Source organism: Aquarana catesbeiana, linkage group LG02 (genome assembly GCF_042186555.1).
Source record: "Aquarana catesbeiana isolate 2022-GZ linkage group LG02, ASM4218655v1, whole genome shotgun sequence".
NCBI classification, from domain to species: domain Eukaryota; kingdom Metazoa; phylum Chordata; class Amphibia; order Anura; family Ranidae; genus Aquarana; species Aquarana catesbeiana.
In genome coordinates, this window is record NC_133325.1 from 754,391,561 (window position 1) to 754,408,783 (window position 17,223).

Here is a 17,223-nt window from a genome sequence, read left to right on the forward strand (position 1 = left end):
GCTATTTACCAGCAATTTGACAACCCTGTGGAAAAGGCAGCATCTCGGTACCGTACACACGGAAGTATCCTTTATTGAAGGGAATAGTACATAAAATCCCCATCAAAGGCCAATGTGTTTCAGCCACTAGGGCTTAGTCATGGCTGACATTTTTGCAATAACATTCAATATATAGAAATAAGAGTCACTTGTAGATGAAGGGAGGGGAAATGGAAGGAAGGGCAAATATTAAAAATTGTACTGGTATAGAAATGTGTATACTACCAATACAAAATAGTAATGCACATGTGGATGTATAAAGTTAAGAGGGCATAAGCAGATAATGATCTGATGACGCCACAAATTCTCAGTGGGACAGATCACAGGGATATTTTAAAGCGGAATTTCACCCAAGAGTGGGATGTTGCGCATTACATCCACCCCATCTTGCTTTCCAACTTAAAGAAAAACATTACCCTTCCTGACAAGTTTCCATCTCCACCCCCCACCCCCACCCCCCTTTCCCTTCGCTGCACAGTTCTGTGTGTGGTGGTTTTTTTTTTTTTTTTTTTTAAATCCTCTTGTTTAGCTACTTTTTTTTTTTTTTGTCATTGTCCATGTCTTCCTGACCCCTTCCTCTGTCATTTGCCTAGCGAATGATTTCATTGCCCCCTGGTGCCTTTTGGGATCTAGAATGTGGATATCCCAGGAAGTGCTGGGAGCATCCATTCACCAAACCACGAGGAGGCAGTCTTGGCAATGCATCATTGGGGGGGTGTGCCTGCGCCTCCCAATGACATCCCATTAGAAGATGGTGGCGTCTGACCCAAGTGCTGACTACAGAGTAAGGGTCCTCAGCAGGACAGTGCTGGATCCACTGGGTGGGTGAGTATCCTTTCTCTGCAGAACACCACATGAGCTAGGCGGGGGGGGGGAGGAAAACATTAGGTGGGTAGGGTAAGTTGCGCTTTAATTTTTGTACTTAGTTTTGACAGGTACCTGTTTCCCACTTCCTCTTGAATCTCCCCACCCCTCAGCCCGCAACCTTCAGGGACGTGTTACAGGTCCCAGAAGGCTGCAGGACTATTCACACAGAGCAGCATGGCACATAGGGCAGAGCCACGTGATGTCACCGCGGTGGAGCCAGAAGTAGGCCACCCTCATACATATCAAAAGAGCTCATGTCTCTCGTTAAGGGGCAATGTACTACTATTTAAAAATATGATGATTCTATGTGCACTGGAGTTTAGTGCACCTCGTTTGTGAGGTTTTTTTTTTTCATTCTTTAGCTTAAAGTAGATTTTTTTTGTTTTTGATAGTGAGGCAGTGTCATTCCCCCTATCTGATTTTTTTAATTAATTTTTTTGCCATCCGAGTCCCATTGCAGAAATTACCCTTGACTTCCTGTCCCATAGCCAAATAAGAAGTGAGGAAATCCCTGCACATTAAAGAAATTTCTTGGGGACCCCCTGGTCACCAGAGCTAGTGTCCCTATTGGAAGATTTTCCCCCTTACTTTTCTGGGAGCAAACCAAAATTTGGGGATTTTCTTTTACTTTCAATGATAATGGTAAACAGGACACAGAGGGTGAATCTCCTTAACGGGCACAGACAGCAATAAGAACCTGACAGGGGCTCCAACCCTCTACATTCCATCCAAAACTAAATAAAAAGTTTTGCATTTAGTTATACTTTAAAAGTGGGGTTTGTTATAAATACTAAACAATACTATGAGAGGCTAGTTTCTTCTTGCTAAATTGGCTGAAGTTGAAACTGACCTTCGTTCGGAGACTGGGTCGCAGGGCAGTGTTCCAACATTACGACCCCAAACACACCTCCAAGATGACCACTGCCTTGCTAAAGAAGCTGAGGGTAAAGGTGATGGACTGGCCAAGCATGTCTCCAGACCTAAACCCTATTGAGCATCTGTGGGGCATCCTCAAACGGAAGGTGGAAGAGCACAAGGTCTCTAACATCCACCAGCTCCGTGATGTCGTCATGGAGAAGTAGAAGAGGACTCCAGTGGCAACCTGCAAAGCTCTGGTGAACTCCATGCCCAAGAGGGTTAAGGCAGTGCTGGAGAAAAAAATGGTGGGCACACAAAATATTGACACTTTGGGTCCAATTTGGACATTTTCACTTAGGGGTGTACTCACTTTTGTTGCCAGCGGTTTAGACATTAATGGCTGTGTGTTGAGTTATTTTGAGGGGACAGCAAATTTACACTGTTATACAAGCTGTACACTCACTACTTTACATTGTAGCAAAGTGTAATTTCTTCAGTGTTGTCACATGAAAAGATCTAATAAAATATTTACAAAAATGTGAGGGGTGTACTCACTTTTGTGAGATGCTGTATGCTTGTTGGGCTTTTTTGGGGGCAAAAATATGTAGCAGAATACATATTGGCCTAAATTATAAAGAAATTGTATTTATTTATTTTCTTTTATTTATTGGATATGTTTTCAAAATTGTCTGTCTGATAAGATGAGATATTTCTACATACGGTTACTGCAAGCAACTATAGCCACTAGTGATGAGCCTTGTATTCTGTCGGCTGGAAATGCTACCTGCTCCCCTTTGTTGTCACAATAGCGCAGCAGGAGGCATTCCCCCATCAACACTGATTGTGTTGATGGGGGAATCGAGATTATCAACTATGGCCAGCCTTAGACTTTGATAATGGTTTGTTGATATGTTGTATTGAGATTCTGTGGCTCTTCGTTTTAGTGAGAATTCCGAAAACTCTCAGAATGGGGAATTAACCGCACAAAAGGAAGAAGAGAACACTTCAGAATCCACAGCCGTCTGCCTACAAAGTGAAGGAACTGCTCCAACTTGTCAGGATGAAACTATGAAGACTGAAAACCTGGAACTTGCAAAACCTGTGACTATAGGTAAAACCATTGAATTTGTATTTAAAGTGGACCATAACTCTAAAAAATGATTTACTGTTTTAAAAAGAAGACTTAAGAAAATTTGTGTTTAGGCAGTTTGCGGGAATAACAAACGAAGAGATCATTAGTAAAAAGCAGCATACATTGTTAGACACCCTTTGATCAACCTAGATGTTAACCCCCCTCCCAGCCAGTGTGATTAGTACAGTGACAGTGAATAGTATTAGCACTGATCACTGTATTTGTGTCACTGGTGATGTCAGTGGCAGTTAGTTCCCAGTTAGTGCGAGGGGCAATCTGACACCATCGCAGTACCATTATAAGTCGCCGATCGCCATCATTCGTAGTTTAAATAAAATGATTTACCATAGTTTGTAGATGCTATAACTTTCATGCAGACCAATCAATATACAGTTATTGGGATTTTTTTTTTTTTTTTTTTTTTTACCAAAGACTTCTGAAGAATGTTATTTTTTTTTTGGATATGTTTTATAGCAGAAAGTAAAAAATATTGTTTGTTTTTAGTCTTTTCATTTATCTAATAAAAAACCTAGTGGTGATCAAATACCACCAAAGAAAGTGCTATTTGTGTGAAAAAAATTATATAAATTTAAGTAGTGCAGTGCTAAATGGCAAAAAATGCTCTGATTATAAGGGGGTAAAACCTTCCAGAGCTGAGGTGGTTAAAGTACAACTAGAGACTTGTGGTGACCCTGTTAAATTCTTTTGATGCCAGCATTAGCCGGTAGATGTTGCCGATTACCAGTCACAATAATAGAATTGAAGACCGCTATGTGACTGTACTAATGATTCTACATTTTTGTATATTTAGCCCATAGTTCTACTTTAAGGCCGCTTTCACACTGAGGCGCTTTACAGGCGCTATAGCGCTAAAAATAGCAAAGCACCTCTCCTGTCCAGTGTAAAAGCCCGAGTCTTTTCACACTGGGGCGCTTGTGTGACGTTAAAGTCCTGCAAGCAGCATCTTTGAGGCACTTTAGGAGCGGTGTATACACCGTTCCTAAATCTGCCCTGCCCATTGAAGTCAATGGGAAGTGGTGCTTTGCAGACACCTTTAAACCCTTTTCCGGCGGCTAGCGGACGAAAAGCGCTGCTAAAAATAGCAGCGCTTTATCGCCGATGCCTCAGTGTTAAAGTGCCCTAAAAGTACATCTGCAGTTTTCTATCTAGTTGAGCCTGCTTGCACTACAATGGGATGAAAAAAAAAGTTGAAGGGAGCCGGGCTATTAACATTGTTACTGCTGATTTATAAGGCCTTGGGCTTGTCAGTGAGCACCTGACCAAACCTAGACCTGCCCACTGCTTTCTGGGTTGACAGCACTGTCTGCCTCTGTTGCTGAAACCCTTCCGCTGTGAGCTGCAGTGTCTGGCAGGGGAGCATGTAAGGCACAAATAAAACTTAAATACAGGTGCCTTTGGTTGTTCTTTTAAAAGATGTCAGCTCAGTATAAACCATTTTATGCATGTATGGTAATGTATGAAAAAGTTATAAAAGTTTAAGTATATGCAGGCAGCATTTTTTTTCTATCGTATTTCCATGCTTGTTGGAACAATAGACTCTGCAATATTGATTGGTAATGAGACCATGTGATCTACACAGCAGTTTTTCTTTGTAATAGCTTGGAAAGATAATGTTGAGGTTTTGTAGTGCCTTATTTATTCATTTGAGTTGTGTGGTGGGGTTTTTTTTTTTTTTTTTTTTTTTTATATCATAGCTACTTTTTAGAAAAAGTTCTCCATACCAGAATTGCTAAACATTAAGTGCTTGTTTACACTTTCTTCGACTTAAACACGCATTAAAGTGCCTACCACTTCAACATTTTTTTTTGATGTTTCGGTGGTGCTTTTTTAAAGCTTTAATGAAGCTTCGCAGATGGTGTGTGTATGTGTTTTTCTATCTCATACCTGCTGCAATACCACCAAAGCAAAGCTAAAACTGAATTAAAGCCTCTCAAAAGCTGCAGGTGCTTTTAAGCGAGCTTTGTCATAGACTTTTAGGGCTCGTTTAGACCTCTTTCACACTGAGGCGCTTTCACGTTAGAAAAAGCGCCTAAAATACTCACGAAAATTATTTCCCTTAAAATCAGTGAATGCTTTCACACCGGGGCAGTGTGCTGGCAGGGCAGTGAAAAAAACGCCCCTCTTCATTGAAATGAATGGAAAGTTCTTCAAAAGCAGCTAAAAATATCTACAAAAGCGCCTGAAAAGCTCTGTGTTTTACTGGCAGTTTAGAAGCGCCTCAGTGTGAAAGGGACCTTACACTTGTTTCAGCTTCAACACACATTCCCCACTTCCGGACCGCCCACCATCGTTATACGTTGGTACATTGAAGGAGTATATCGTTGTTATGGCAGCAGCTTGCTGCCATAACCTTGGTATCCTCTTCTTCAGCGGGTGGTCTGCTACAAGATAAAAGTGGTCTCTGCGGCAGATTTGCCGCAAGATCACTTTTATCGGCGGCAGAAGAGGCCACCACCCCCCGCCACGCTCCGGTGCCTCTTTGCCGCTTACCAAAGCCGTCGGCATCGGTGGAGGTGATTGCTTCTGTCTCCTGCCTGGGTAGGGAGACGAGTGAGGGGAAGATGGCCCCCACCCGTCTCCATATCACTGCAGGGCGGAAGCAACGTCAAAACTTCCGCCCATAGCTCTTAAAGGGCCATTTTTTTTCCCCTTTTTTGTTTTTGTTAGATTTCATTTGGTGGTATTTCGTCACCACTGCTTGTGTGTATTTTTTTTTTTTTTTATTTTACTTTCTGCTGTAAAACATATCTAATAAAAAAATTTAAAAAATCTTAATTTATTCCTACATTAGGCCGATATAATATAATATTCTGCTACATATTTTTGGTTAAATAAATATCCCAATAAGTGTATATTGTTTGGTTTGCGCAAACGTTATATCATCTACAAGCTACAGTGTGTGTGCGTGCACACACACACACACACGATATAAAAAGTCTACACACCCCTGTTAAAATCAGAGGTTTCTGTGATGTAAAAAAATTAGACAAAGATACATTTTTTTTAGAACTTTTTCCACCTTTAGGGCCAGTTCACACCACATGCAGTCCAGTGCGTTTTTTTTTCTGCATCAAAAACACATGGAAAGTAGGTTATATGGTTTCCAATGGCATAGTTCACACCCGTGCTTGCAGTTCCAGTGCGTTCCAGTTACAGAAAAAAAAAAAGTAGAACGTGCTGCATTTTTTCTGCACTGGACTGTACTGGAACGCGGTAAAACGCATCAAAAACCCACTGCAACATACTTGTCCTCTTTAAAAAAAAAAAAAAAGAGGGGGAGAAGCACTGGACTGCACCATAAACGCATTAAAAACGTGCATGCAGAAAAGCACCTGGAACGCATGTGGACTGCGTTTCTATGGTGTGAACTGGCCCTTAATGTGACCTATAAACTGTACAACTCAATTTAAAACAATCTGAAATCTTTGAGGCTCTGTTCACACATAGGCGTTTTTGTTTTCAGGCAGAAAATATTTTTTGAGCTTCAGGCATTTTGCTTCAGATGACAGAAAGCTCAGATGTGAACAGGGGCCATTGAAATTAATGGGATTTGTTTTGTTGGGCGTCTTTAGAGCTGAGGCTTACAGCAGAAAAAAGCTTAGGTGTGAACAGAGCCTTAGGCAGGCTATACATGGGTTGAATTTTGAAAGAATTTTCTTTCGAAAATCTTATCTAAGAATTTTTGTTTGTAATTCGCACCATTAGTGGGCTGCAGCAACAGCTGATTTACGTGCGGCAATCAAATTTGGGTAATCGGACATGTTGGAAATTTTTTGAAAAACAAACGATTTTCTAATCAATGATGGGAGAATCGTGCGAGAAATTTGATCAAAAAAAAGAAATGCGCATGTGCAAGAAAAGAAAATTCCTGGAAAGAAAAGAAGATTCCCGGCCACAAATTCTTTTCTTTAGCAACATGAGGTGAAATTGAAGGCTTGGTTGGCCGAATTTCGAAATCGATGGTGGCATCATCGGATCACAAAATGCACTTATTTTCTGATTTTCAAACTAAAATTCTTTCGAAATTCGACCATGTATGGCTAGCCTTAGGGGGAGAAGTTAAAAATGAAAAAATAAAAGAATGTGATTGCATAAGTGTCCACACAACCTCTTATAACTGGGGATGTAGCTGTGTTCAGAATTAAGCAATCATAGTTAAATAGTAGGGGAGGTTGAAAAAAGACACAAGTCCATCAAGTCCAACCTATGTGTGTGTGTGTGTGATTATATGTCAGTATTACATTGTTTATCCCTGTGTGTTGTGGTCGTTCAGGTGCTTATCTAATAGTTTTTTGAAACTACGCTGAGAAGGAAATTCCACATCCTTGCCACTCTCACAGTAAAGAACCATCTACGTAGTTTAAGGTTAAACCACTTTTCTTCTAATTTTAGTGAATAGCCACGTCTTATTAAAGTGGAGGACCACCCTAAAATAAAAAATAGCATGAAAAATCTTTAAAAAAAAAAAAAAAAACATTTGAAAAAAAAAAATGTTAAACTTACCTGCACCCTTGTTGCTAGGCAGTCTTCCTAATCTGCCTCTTCCTATTCCGCGGCGGGTCCTGCTCCTCAGTGAGCGGCCCCTTTGGCTTCTGGGAACTGTGTGTGTTCCCAGAAAATCACGGGGCCAATCACAGAGCGTTGCGCCGCTCGCGCGTGCGCAGTAGGAAACTGGCAATGAAGCCGCAAGGCTCCACTGCCTGTTTCCCTTAATTAGGATGGTGGTGCCGGGAGCCGAGGGACGGGTCGGCCTCGGGCGGCTGACATCGCGGGCACCCAGGACAGGTAAGTGTACTTATTTAAAGTCGGCAGCTACAGTGTTTGAAGCTGCTGACATTAAAAAAAAAATTTTTGCTGGCCGGAATCCCGCTTTAAATTCCATTTTGCGGAAAAGCTTTTATCCCTACTGTGGGGTCACCAGTATGGTATTTGTACATTAAAGTTATATCCCCTCTCAAGCGTCTCTTCTCCAGCGAGAATAAGTTCGGCGCTCGCAACCTTTCCTCATAACTAATGTCCTCCAGTCCCTTTTATTAGTTTTTTCCCTTCTCTGAACTCTCCCCAGTTCCAGTACATCCTTCCTGAGGACTGGTGCCCAGAACTGGACAGCATACTGTAGGTGCGGCCGGAGTGTTTTTGCAAAGAAGAGTGGGCAAATATTGCCAAGTCAAGATGTGCCATATTGATAGACTAAAAAAGACTGAGTGCTGTAATAAAATCAAAAGATGCTTCAACAAAGTATTTAAGAGTGTGCACACTTATGCAACCATATTTTATTTCTATTCCCTCCACCTAAAAGATTTCAGTTTGTTCAACTGAGTTTTACAGTTTATAGGTCACAATAAAGGTGGAAAAAGTTCTGAAATTATTTATCTTTGTCAGAAACCTGACATTTTACCTGGGGTGTGTAGACTTTTTATTTTCACTGTGTGTGTGTATATGTATATATGTGTGTGTGTGTGTATGTATGTATATATGTATGTATGTATGTATATGTGTATATATATATATATATATATATATATATATATATATATATAATCTTTCACTGATGGTCCATTCATGTTGGTCATCAACAAATCACCTAAACTTTCTTGCTGCATTAAAGATCTGAACTTATTTTTTACAAAGTTCATCAAGCTGAATCCTCTCTCACAACATGCAGTTGATACAGGCAAAACAGACACTATAGACAACAAGTTTCCCAAAACTGGAAATCTGTCTCTGTTGGAGAGTGCCAAATCCAGAAGTTCACACAGTTTCTTTCCTTTTCCAAGAACTTTAAATTCATACCACTCATTGTGGATTGCATGCATTTCAGGCATTGAGAGTTGTTTCTGGAAATGCTGAGCCAATGTTGTAATGTCATCATCACCGTAGTCCTGTAGTGCTTTTCCCAATGGCCAGGCAAAGGTATCAAACACTGCAGAGGAACGTTCAATATTCCTTTTGAATGAGAAATCGCACTTCTAGATATTTTACACCATACTGAATCAATTTGTCCTTTTCATTTTGGATCAAAGAAGTTGCAGTATTGCTGAGTCCATGCAACTGTACATCTTGATATTGTCCTTTGAGTGTTGTTCCAGTTAGAAATCTCACCTCATACTGTTTTGGCACATCTTTGAGTGATTTTAACCACTTGAGCCCCGGACCATTATGCTGCCTAAGGACCAGAGGTCTTTTTCCAATTTGGCACTGCGTCGCTTTAACTGCTAATTGCGCGGTCATGCAATGCTGTACCCAAACGAAATTTGCGTCCTTTTCTTCCCACAAATAGAGCTTTCTTTTGATGGTATTTGATCACCTCTGCAGTTTTTATTTTTTGCGCTATAAACGGAAAAAGACCGAAAATTTTGAAAAAAAATATTTTCTACTTTTTTGTTATAAAAAAAATCCAATAAACTAAATTTTAGTCATACATTTAGGCCAAAATGTATTCGGCCACATGTCTTTGGTAAAAAAAATGTCAATAAGCATATATTTATTGGTTTGCGCAAAAGTTATAGCGTCTACAAACTAGGGTACATTTTCTGGAATTTACACAGCTTTTAGTTTATGACTGCCTATGTCATTTCTTGAGGTGCTAAAATGGCAGGGCAGTACAAACCCCCCCAAATGACCCCATTTTGGAAAGTAGACACCCCAAGGAAATTGCTGAGAGGCATGTTGAACCCATTGAATATTTATTTTTTTGTCCCAAGTGATTGCATAATGACAAAAAAAAAAAAAAAAATATTTACAAAAAGTTGTCACTAAATGATATATTGCTCACACAGGCCATGGGCCTATGTGGAATTGCACCCCAAAATACATTTAGCTGCTTCTCCTGAGTATGGGGATACCACATGTGTGGGACTTTTTGGGAGCTTAGCCGCGTACGGGGCCCCGAAAACCAAGCACCGCCTTCAGGATTTCTAAGGGTGTAAATTTTTGATTTCACTCTTCACTGCCTATCACAGTTTCGGAGGCCATGGAATGCCCAGGTGGCACAAAACCCCCCCAAATGACCCCATTTTGGAAAGTAGACACCCCAAGCTATTTGCTGAGAGGCATGGTGAGTATTTTGCAGCTCTCATTTGTTTTTGAAAATGAAGAAAGACAAGAAAAAACTTTTTTTTTTCTTTTTTCAATTTTCAAAACTTTGTGACAAAAAGTGAGGTCTGCAAAATACTCACTATACCTCTCAGCAAATAGCTTGGGGTGTCTACTTTCCAAAATGGGGTCATTTGGGGGGGTTTTGTGCCACCTGGGCTTTCCATGGCCTCCGAAACTGTGATAGGCAGTGAAGAGTGAAATCAAAAATTCACGCCCTTAGAAAGCCTGAAGGCGGTGCTTGGTTTTCAAGGTCCCGTACGCGGCTAGGCTCCCAAAAATTCTCACACATGTGGTATCCCCAGACTCAGGAGAAGCAGCAGAATGTATTTTGGGGTGTAATTTCACATATTCCCATGGCATGTTTGAGCAATATATCATTTAGTGACAACTTTGTGCAAAAAAAAAAAAAAAAAAAAATTTGTCTCTTTCCCGCAACTTGTGTCGCAATATAAAATATTCCATGGACTCGACATGCCTCTCAGCAAATAGCTTGGGGTGTCTACTTTCCAAAATGGGGTCATTTGGGGGGGGTTTGAACTGTCCTGGCATTTTATGCACAACATTTAGAAGCTTATGTCACACATCACTCACTCTTCTAACCACTTGAAGACAAAGCCCTTTCTGACACTTTTTGTTTACATGAAAAAGATATTTTTTTTTCCAAAAAAATTACTTTGAACCCCCAAATATTATATATTTTTTTAAAGCAAATGCCCTACAGATTTAAATGGTGGGTGTTTCATTTTTTTTTTTCACACAGTATTTGCGCAGCGATTTTTCAAACGCATTTTTTGGGGAAAAAACACACTTTTTTAAATTTTAATGCACTAAAACACACTATATTGCCCAAATGTTTGATGAAATAAAAAAGATGATCTTAGGCCGAGTACATGGATACCAAACATGACATGCTTTAAAATTGCGCACAAACGTGCAGTGGCAACAAAATAAATACATTTTTAAAAGCCTTTACAGGTTACCACTTTAGATTTACAGAGGAGGTCTACTGCAAAAATTACTGCCCTCGATCTGACCTTCGCGGCGATACCTCACATGCACGGTGCAATTGCTGTTTATGTTTGACGCCAGACCGCCGCTTGCGTTCGCCTTAGCGCGAGAGCAGGGGGCGACAGGGGTGCTTTTTTTTTTTTTTTTTTTTTTTTCTTTATTATTTTTTTGCTTTTTTATCTTATTTTTAAACTGTTCCTTTCATTTTTTTTTTTTTTTAAATAATTTTTATTGTTATCTCGGGGAATGTAAATATCCCCTATGATAGCAATAGGTAGTGACAGGTACTCTTTTTTGAAAAAATTGGGGTCTATTAGACCCTAGATCTCTCCTCTGCCCTCAAAGCATCTGATGACACCAAGATCGGTGTGATAAAATGCTTCCCCAATTTCCCAATGGCGCTATTTACATCTGGCGAAATTTAAGTCATAAAATGCTCGTAGCTTCCGGTTTCTTAGGCCATAGAGATGTTTGGAGCCACTCTGGTCTCTGATCAGCTCTATGGTCAGCTGGCTGAATCACCGGCTGCATTCTCAGGTTCCCTGTTGAGACAGGAGAGCCAGAGAAAAACACGGAGGGGGGGGGGGGGGGGGGCATTCCCTCCCACGGCTTGTAAAAGCAGTCTAGAGGCTAATTAGCCGCTAGGATTGCTTTTACATGAAAGCCGACCGCTGGCTCAAAAGAATGATACCAAGATGATACCTAAACCTGCAGGCATCATTCTGGTATAACCATTCAAAGTCGTGAATGGCGTACCTGAAGACAAAAAAATGGTTAACAATAAAGCACAGTAAACGGTAAAGTATAAATAATTACATACCTGAAAAACAAACATGATAAAACATAATAACAATAAAACATTGCAGAATAGAATACAGTAAAAAAGAGCAGAACAAGAGAGAGAGAATAGAGAGAGAGAACAATAAAACGACAACTATTTTTTTTTATTTTATATATATATTTTTTTTTTTTTACACTTTTTTGGTAACTAACTTTTATAACGGTAACCGGTTCCAGGTTCGGGTCTCTCAAAATGCGATGGCATCTTGGGAGACCCTGTGAAAGTGTGCCTAGTCTGTGCAATGCTGTACCCTACGCTAATACTCAACTAGTGAATGGTAGCGTTCAAAACATTCACCAATGCAAAGACCAGGATTGTCAGGACAGGAGGGACAATAATAGCGGGTGTCACGCCTATATCCGCGCTTGCTGCAGACACGACATCTTTTTTGGGGGGCGTTGGGTAGGGGTACTCGGGAGGACATAAAGAAAATGCCTCTCATGCAGCCGACTGCATTTGGTTGGGGATGTGAATGGGGGAAGTACGGGTGCTGCAGAAGTGGTGGGTTCCCAATTAGGATTGGCGAATGCAGCAGGAAGGGCACTATGGGCACGACGGGCCTGTGTTTGTCTTTTTGGTGGCAGCGGGACACTACTTGTGCTTGCCACCTCACCAGCTTGAACTGCACTTATGGGACTCGCCACGTCACCAAGTGTTACTGCAGTGCTGGTTTGACTACGACCGGGGTGTACTAGGCCGCTGGCGCTTGCCAGTTCAATAAAAAGCTACCAAAAAAACTGTTAGCGATCGCAGGGATCAGGCCTGACTCTGCGAACGCTGCAGTTTAGTTTAGTGTTTTGTAAGTGACAGTGATCGATCGATACTGCACTTGGGTGGGCTGGGCTGGGCCGGGCGGAGGGGCAAAATGCAGGTGCTAGCAGGTATCTGGGCTGATCCCGCTAACACTGCGTTTTTGGGAACCCTAAACTGCTGGGGACGCTAGTATAGATCTGATCGGATCAGATATTGATCCGTTCAGATACTATACCACTAAGGGAGGCGTATGGTGCGTGCGTGGGTGTTAGCGGTACTGGCGCTAATCTGACGCTGCTTGGGGCTGGTGCTTGCCAGTTCACCAAAATACTACCAAAAAAACTGTTAGCGATCGCAGGGATCAGGCCTGACTCTGCGAACGCTGCAGTTATGCATTTAGTGTTTTGTAAGTGCGCTAATCTGACGCTGCCTGGGGCGACGCATATCACCGCCGGGCGATCAGGGGGCTAAACCTTTATTCGGTAATAAACGGCGGGTGCCCTCACACTAAAAAAAATAAACAAACTAACCAGCGTCACCCGTAACACTTATACGGTGATCAGTGGTGAAAGGGTTAACTAGGGGGCCATCAAGGGGTTAAAACATTTATTAGATAGTATATGGGGGTCCCTGTCGCTATAAAACGCTGACGGCGAACCTAAATATTTACGTCCCTAACTAGCGTCACCAGCGACACTAATACAGCGATCAGAAAAATGATCGCTTAGCGACACTGGTGACAGGGGGTGATCAAGGGGTTAAAACTTTATTAGGGGGGGTTAGGGGGGTATCCTAGACTTAAAGGGGGGTGATACTAACTGTCCCAACACTGTAACTGTCACAAACTGACACCAATGCAGTAATCAGAAAAAAAAAAAAAAAAAAAAAAAACTGCTGGTGTCAGTTTGTGACAGGGAGGGGGGGGGTGATTGGGGGGTGATCGGGGGGCGATCAGGGGGGGGATCGGGGTGTTTTGTGTGCCTGGCATGTTCTACTGTGTGTGTAGTGTTAGTGCACTCACAGTGATGTCTTCTCTCCTCGGCGCTGTAACGGAATACCGAGCCGAGGAGAGATGACATCATTTCCTTTGCTGCTGTTTAGCATACAGCAGCAAAGGAAGTTATCTGATTGGCCGGCGGCGATCGCGAGGGGGGGGCCACGAACGGATGGCCTCCCCCTCATCTCCGATCGCCGTGGGACCAAAGACGACCGCCTCGGGCACCGGGGGGGGGGGTCCGATCGGACCCCCCACCCGCGGAAGGCAAATCACGTATATATACGTGATTTTGCCTGTTCGTGCCACCTTGCCGACGTAAATCGGCGTGAGGCGGTCGTCAAGTGGTTAAAGAAGAAATTGTGTTTTTCACATGCAACTCAGTTGTGCTTAAGAAAAGCTCTTCCCTTTGAAATAAAAGGGAGAGGTTCTTAATAATTTCTAGATAGTCACGCAGAAAATGGAGCATGTGAACAAATTTAAAATCTGTTAGTTTTTTCAGCAAACCATGTGCAACTGCAGAAGCACTGTCTTTTTCTGCAGCAACACTTTCAAGGTGGACTGTCACACATTTCCAATCTTTGACAAGTGCAGAGAGAGCACTGACTTTGCTTGACACCCATCTTATGCAAGTACTGAAATTTCTGGATTTTTTTCATGAAAATGTTCAGCTACCTGCTTTAGCTGTCGCATTCTCTTGGGTGAATGCTGGTAAAATTGGTACAGCTTCTTTAAAACAGAGTCAAGGTCATCAATGCATTTTCCCTCTTTCACAGAGCTTAATACACTTAAATTTAATCTGTGTGCAACACAGTGAATGCCAATTACATGGCTGAGATTTTGACGTACTTTCTGTACCAGTCCATTTTCAGCTCCAATCATGCTTGCAGCACCATCTGTACCAATTCCAATCAGCTGGTTTGAAAAAAGCCAGTCTAAAAGACCATGTGTCTTCAGCTCTTTAGTGATGGTTTCTAAGTACCTGCAGTATCTGCAGTTGCCATTTCAAGAGGTAGGACTGATAGAAATACTTCTTTGATCCTATTCTTGATGTATCTGACATACAATATTAATTCTTCTACTCCTCCTTTGTCAGTTAATCCATCTAGCATCAAACTAACATATTTGGCCTCCTTTAGCACGCAGATGAGTTCTTTCCGGCTTACAGTTGCAATATGTGAGATGAATTCCTTGCATCTCTTGTCATTTGCATACTCCTCTCTCACAGCAACCCCTAGTTTCCCTGTCAGCTCTAACAAACCTTTAAAGTCTGTATATGGCTTGTTGTTTTTTGCAATATAATAGGCCACATTAAATAGAACTTTCATGTGGTTGAACATCCCTTGGTCCACAACCCTTGGCCGGTGGTTGTGGGGGTCTGCGGGGGGGGGCTTATCGGAATCTGGAAGCCCCCTTTAACAAGGGGACCCCCAGATCCCGGCCCTCCCCCCTGTGTGAAATGGTAAGGGGGTACTTTTTTGTACCCCTACCATTTCACAAAAAAACTGTCAAAAATGACGAGACAGTTTTTGACAATTCCTGTATTTAAATGCTGCTTTCTTTCTCTCTTTCTCTCTTTCTCTCTTTCTCTCTTTCTCTCTTTCTCTCTTTCTCTCTTTCTCTCTTTCTCTCTCTTTCTCTCTTTCTCTCTTTCTTTTTCTTTCTCCCCCCCCCCTCTCTCGCCCCCCCCTCTTTTCCTGCGGCCTGCTAGGTTGCGTGCTCGGATAAGGGTCTGGTATGGATTTTTTTTTTTTTTTTTTTTTTTTTTGCCGCGGGGTTCCCCTTAATACCCATACCAGACCTGAATGGTATGGAATTTAGGGGGACCCCCCACTTTTTTTTTTTTTTTTTTTTTTTTTTTTTTAATTTTGGTTCGGGGTTCCCCTGTGGGAAATTCCCATGACGTTTTTATCAATTAACTTTTATGTGTATTGTCGGACCGGCAATTCATTAATAGCCGCGAGTAGTTTAAATTACTTTTTTTCCTTTGAAATGTCATTTTGCTGTCAGACTGTTCTAAACATGGGAAACATGCGCCCCTTTACAGGCATGCTATAGACACCCCCCCAGGTACAAAATTTAAAGGGATATTACACTTTTATTGTTTCACTTTAAGCATTATTAAAATCACTGCTCCCGAAAAAAACAGCCGTTTTTAAAACTTTTTTTTGCATTGACCCCATTGCTGTCCCCTGGGGCAGGACCCAGGTCCCCAAACACTTTTTATGACAATACCATGAATATAAGCCTTTAAAACTAGCACTTTTGATTTCTCCCATAGACTTTTAAAGGGTGTTCCGCGGCATTTAAATTTGCCGCGAACACCCCAAATTCGCTGTTCGTTGAACTGGCGAACAACCGATGTTCGAGTCGAACATGAGTTCGACTCGAACTCGAAGCTCATCTCTAGTCTCCAGTTTAAATGGTCCTGAAACCCTTTCACAATCTTGGATGTGTGGTCAGCAATGTCAGGGAAGGAGGCACAAATCTCACATATGGCTATACCTGTATTATGGTCAAATTTAAGCCATGTGAGTTCCTTGCACCAATCTTGTTTAACCGCTTCATATCCGCGCTATTGCCAAATGACGGCAACAGCGCGGATCTACATTGCCGGGACTACGTCTATTGACGTCGTCGTGTGCAGGCCTGCGCTCCCAGTGATCAGCGAGTCTGAGACTCGCCTGATCACAGATCAGAGTAAGGGGTCGGTCCCGACCCCTTACCACATGATCAGCTGTCAGCCAATGACAGCTGATGATGTGATGTAAACAGAGCCCGTAATCGGCTATTTTTTCTCCTCGCGCTGACAGCGTGAAGAGGGAAAAAAAACAGCCGATCACCGGTGGGCGTGAGAGGGACATCAGTCCTGATCACGGCGATCATCTGCCCCCTGCCAGTGACGCCTAAGAAAAGGGAGCAGTGCCCACCAGCGTCACACATCAGTGCCCACAGTGCCATCCATCAGTGCCCACATGAGTGCCACCTATCAGTGCCCCCCATCAGTGGTACCCATCAGTACCGCCTTATCTGTGCCCATCAGTACCGCCTTATCTGTGCCCATCATTGCTGACAACTATGAAACTATGAAAATTTTTTATTTATTTTTTTCAAAATTTTCCATCTTTTTTTGTTTAGCAAAAAATAAAAATCCCAGCTGTGATCAAATAACCACCAAAAGAAAGCTCTATTTGTGGGGAAAAAAAATGATAAAAATTTCATTTGGGTACAGTGTTGTATGACTGCGCAATTGTCATTCAAAGTGCGACAGCGCTGAAAGCTGAAAATTGGTTTGGGCAGGAGGGGGGTTTAAGTGTCCAGTAAGCAAGTGGTTAAACTTCCTTCTTCCTTCATTTTGAGGGTGACTTGTTGAAGGGGATTTCTCTGCTGGTTGTTCTTCTCTTGTGCCATTTGATTCTGCAGTGACATGTTGCACTGCACTTTCTGAACAAGAAGTCTTCGCAAAGAAATTTGTCATCCGCAGTTGCTTGGCATCTTCTGGTGTCACAGCTTTTGCTGCATGTTTCATTTTTACTGAATTCCCAAAGATTTTTTTGTACACGTTATTACTTAATGGCATAGTCTCCAAAATTGTAATTTTTGACATATATT

General features: G+C 41.9%; 1 protein-coding gene across 10 annotated transcripts in view; it reads left to right on the plus strand.

Moving 5' to 3' along the window:
• The window catches only part of SON (SON DNA and RNA binding protein), a 169,111-nt gene that overhangs the window by 43,096 nt on the left and 108,792 nt on the right, over positions 1-17,223 (plus strand). For all 10 annotated transcript variants that reach the window (XR_012241795.1, XR_012241796.1, XR_012241797.1 and 7 more), the window contains exon 2: positions 2,709-2,875. Coding sequence is in view for 6 of the 10 variants with exons in the window: in XM_073617170.1 (XP_073473271.1) it covers positions 2,709-2,875 (167 nt within the window). In the remaining 4 variants the exon portion in view is untranslated. The remainder of the gene's footprint in view (positions 1-2,708; positions 2,876-17,223) is intronic.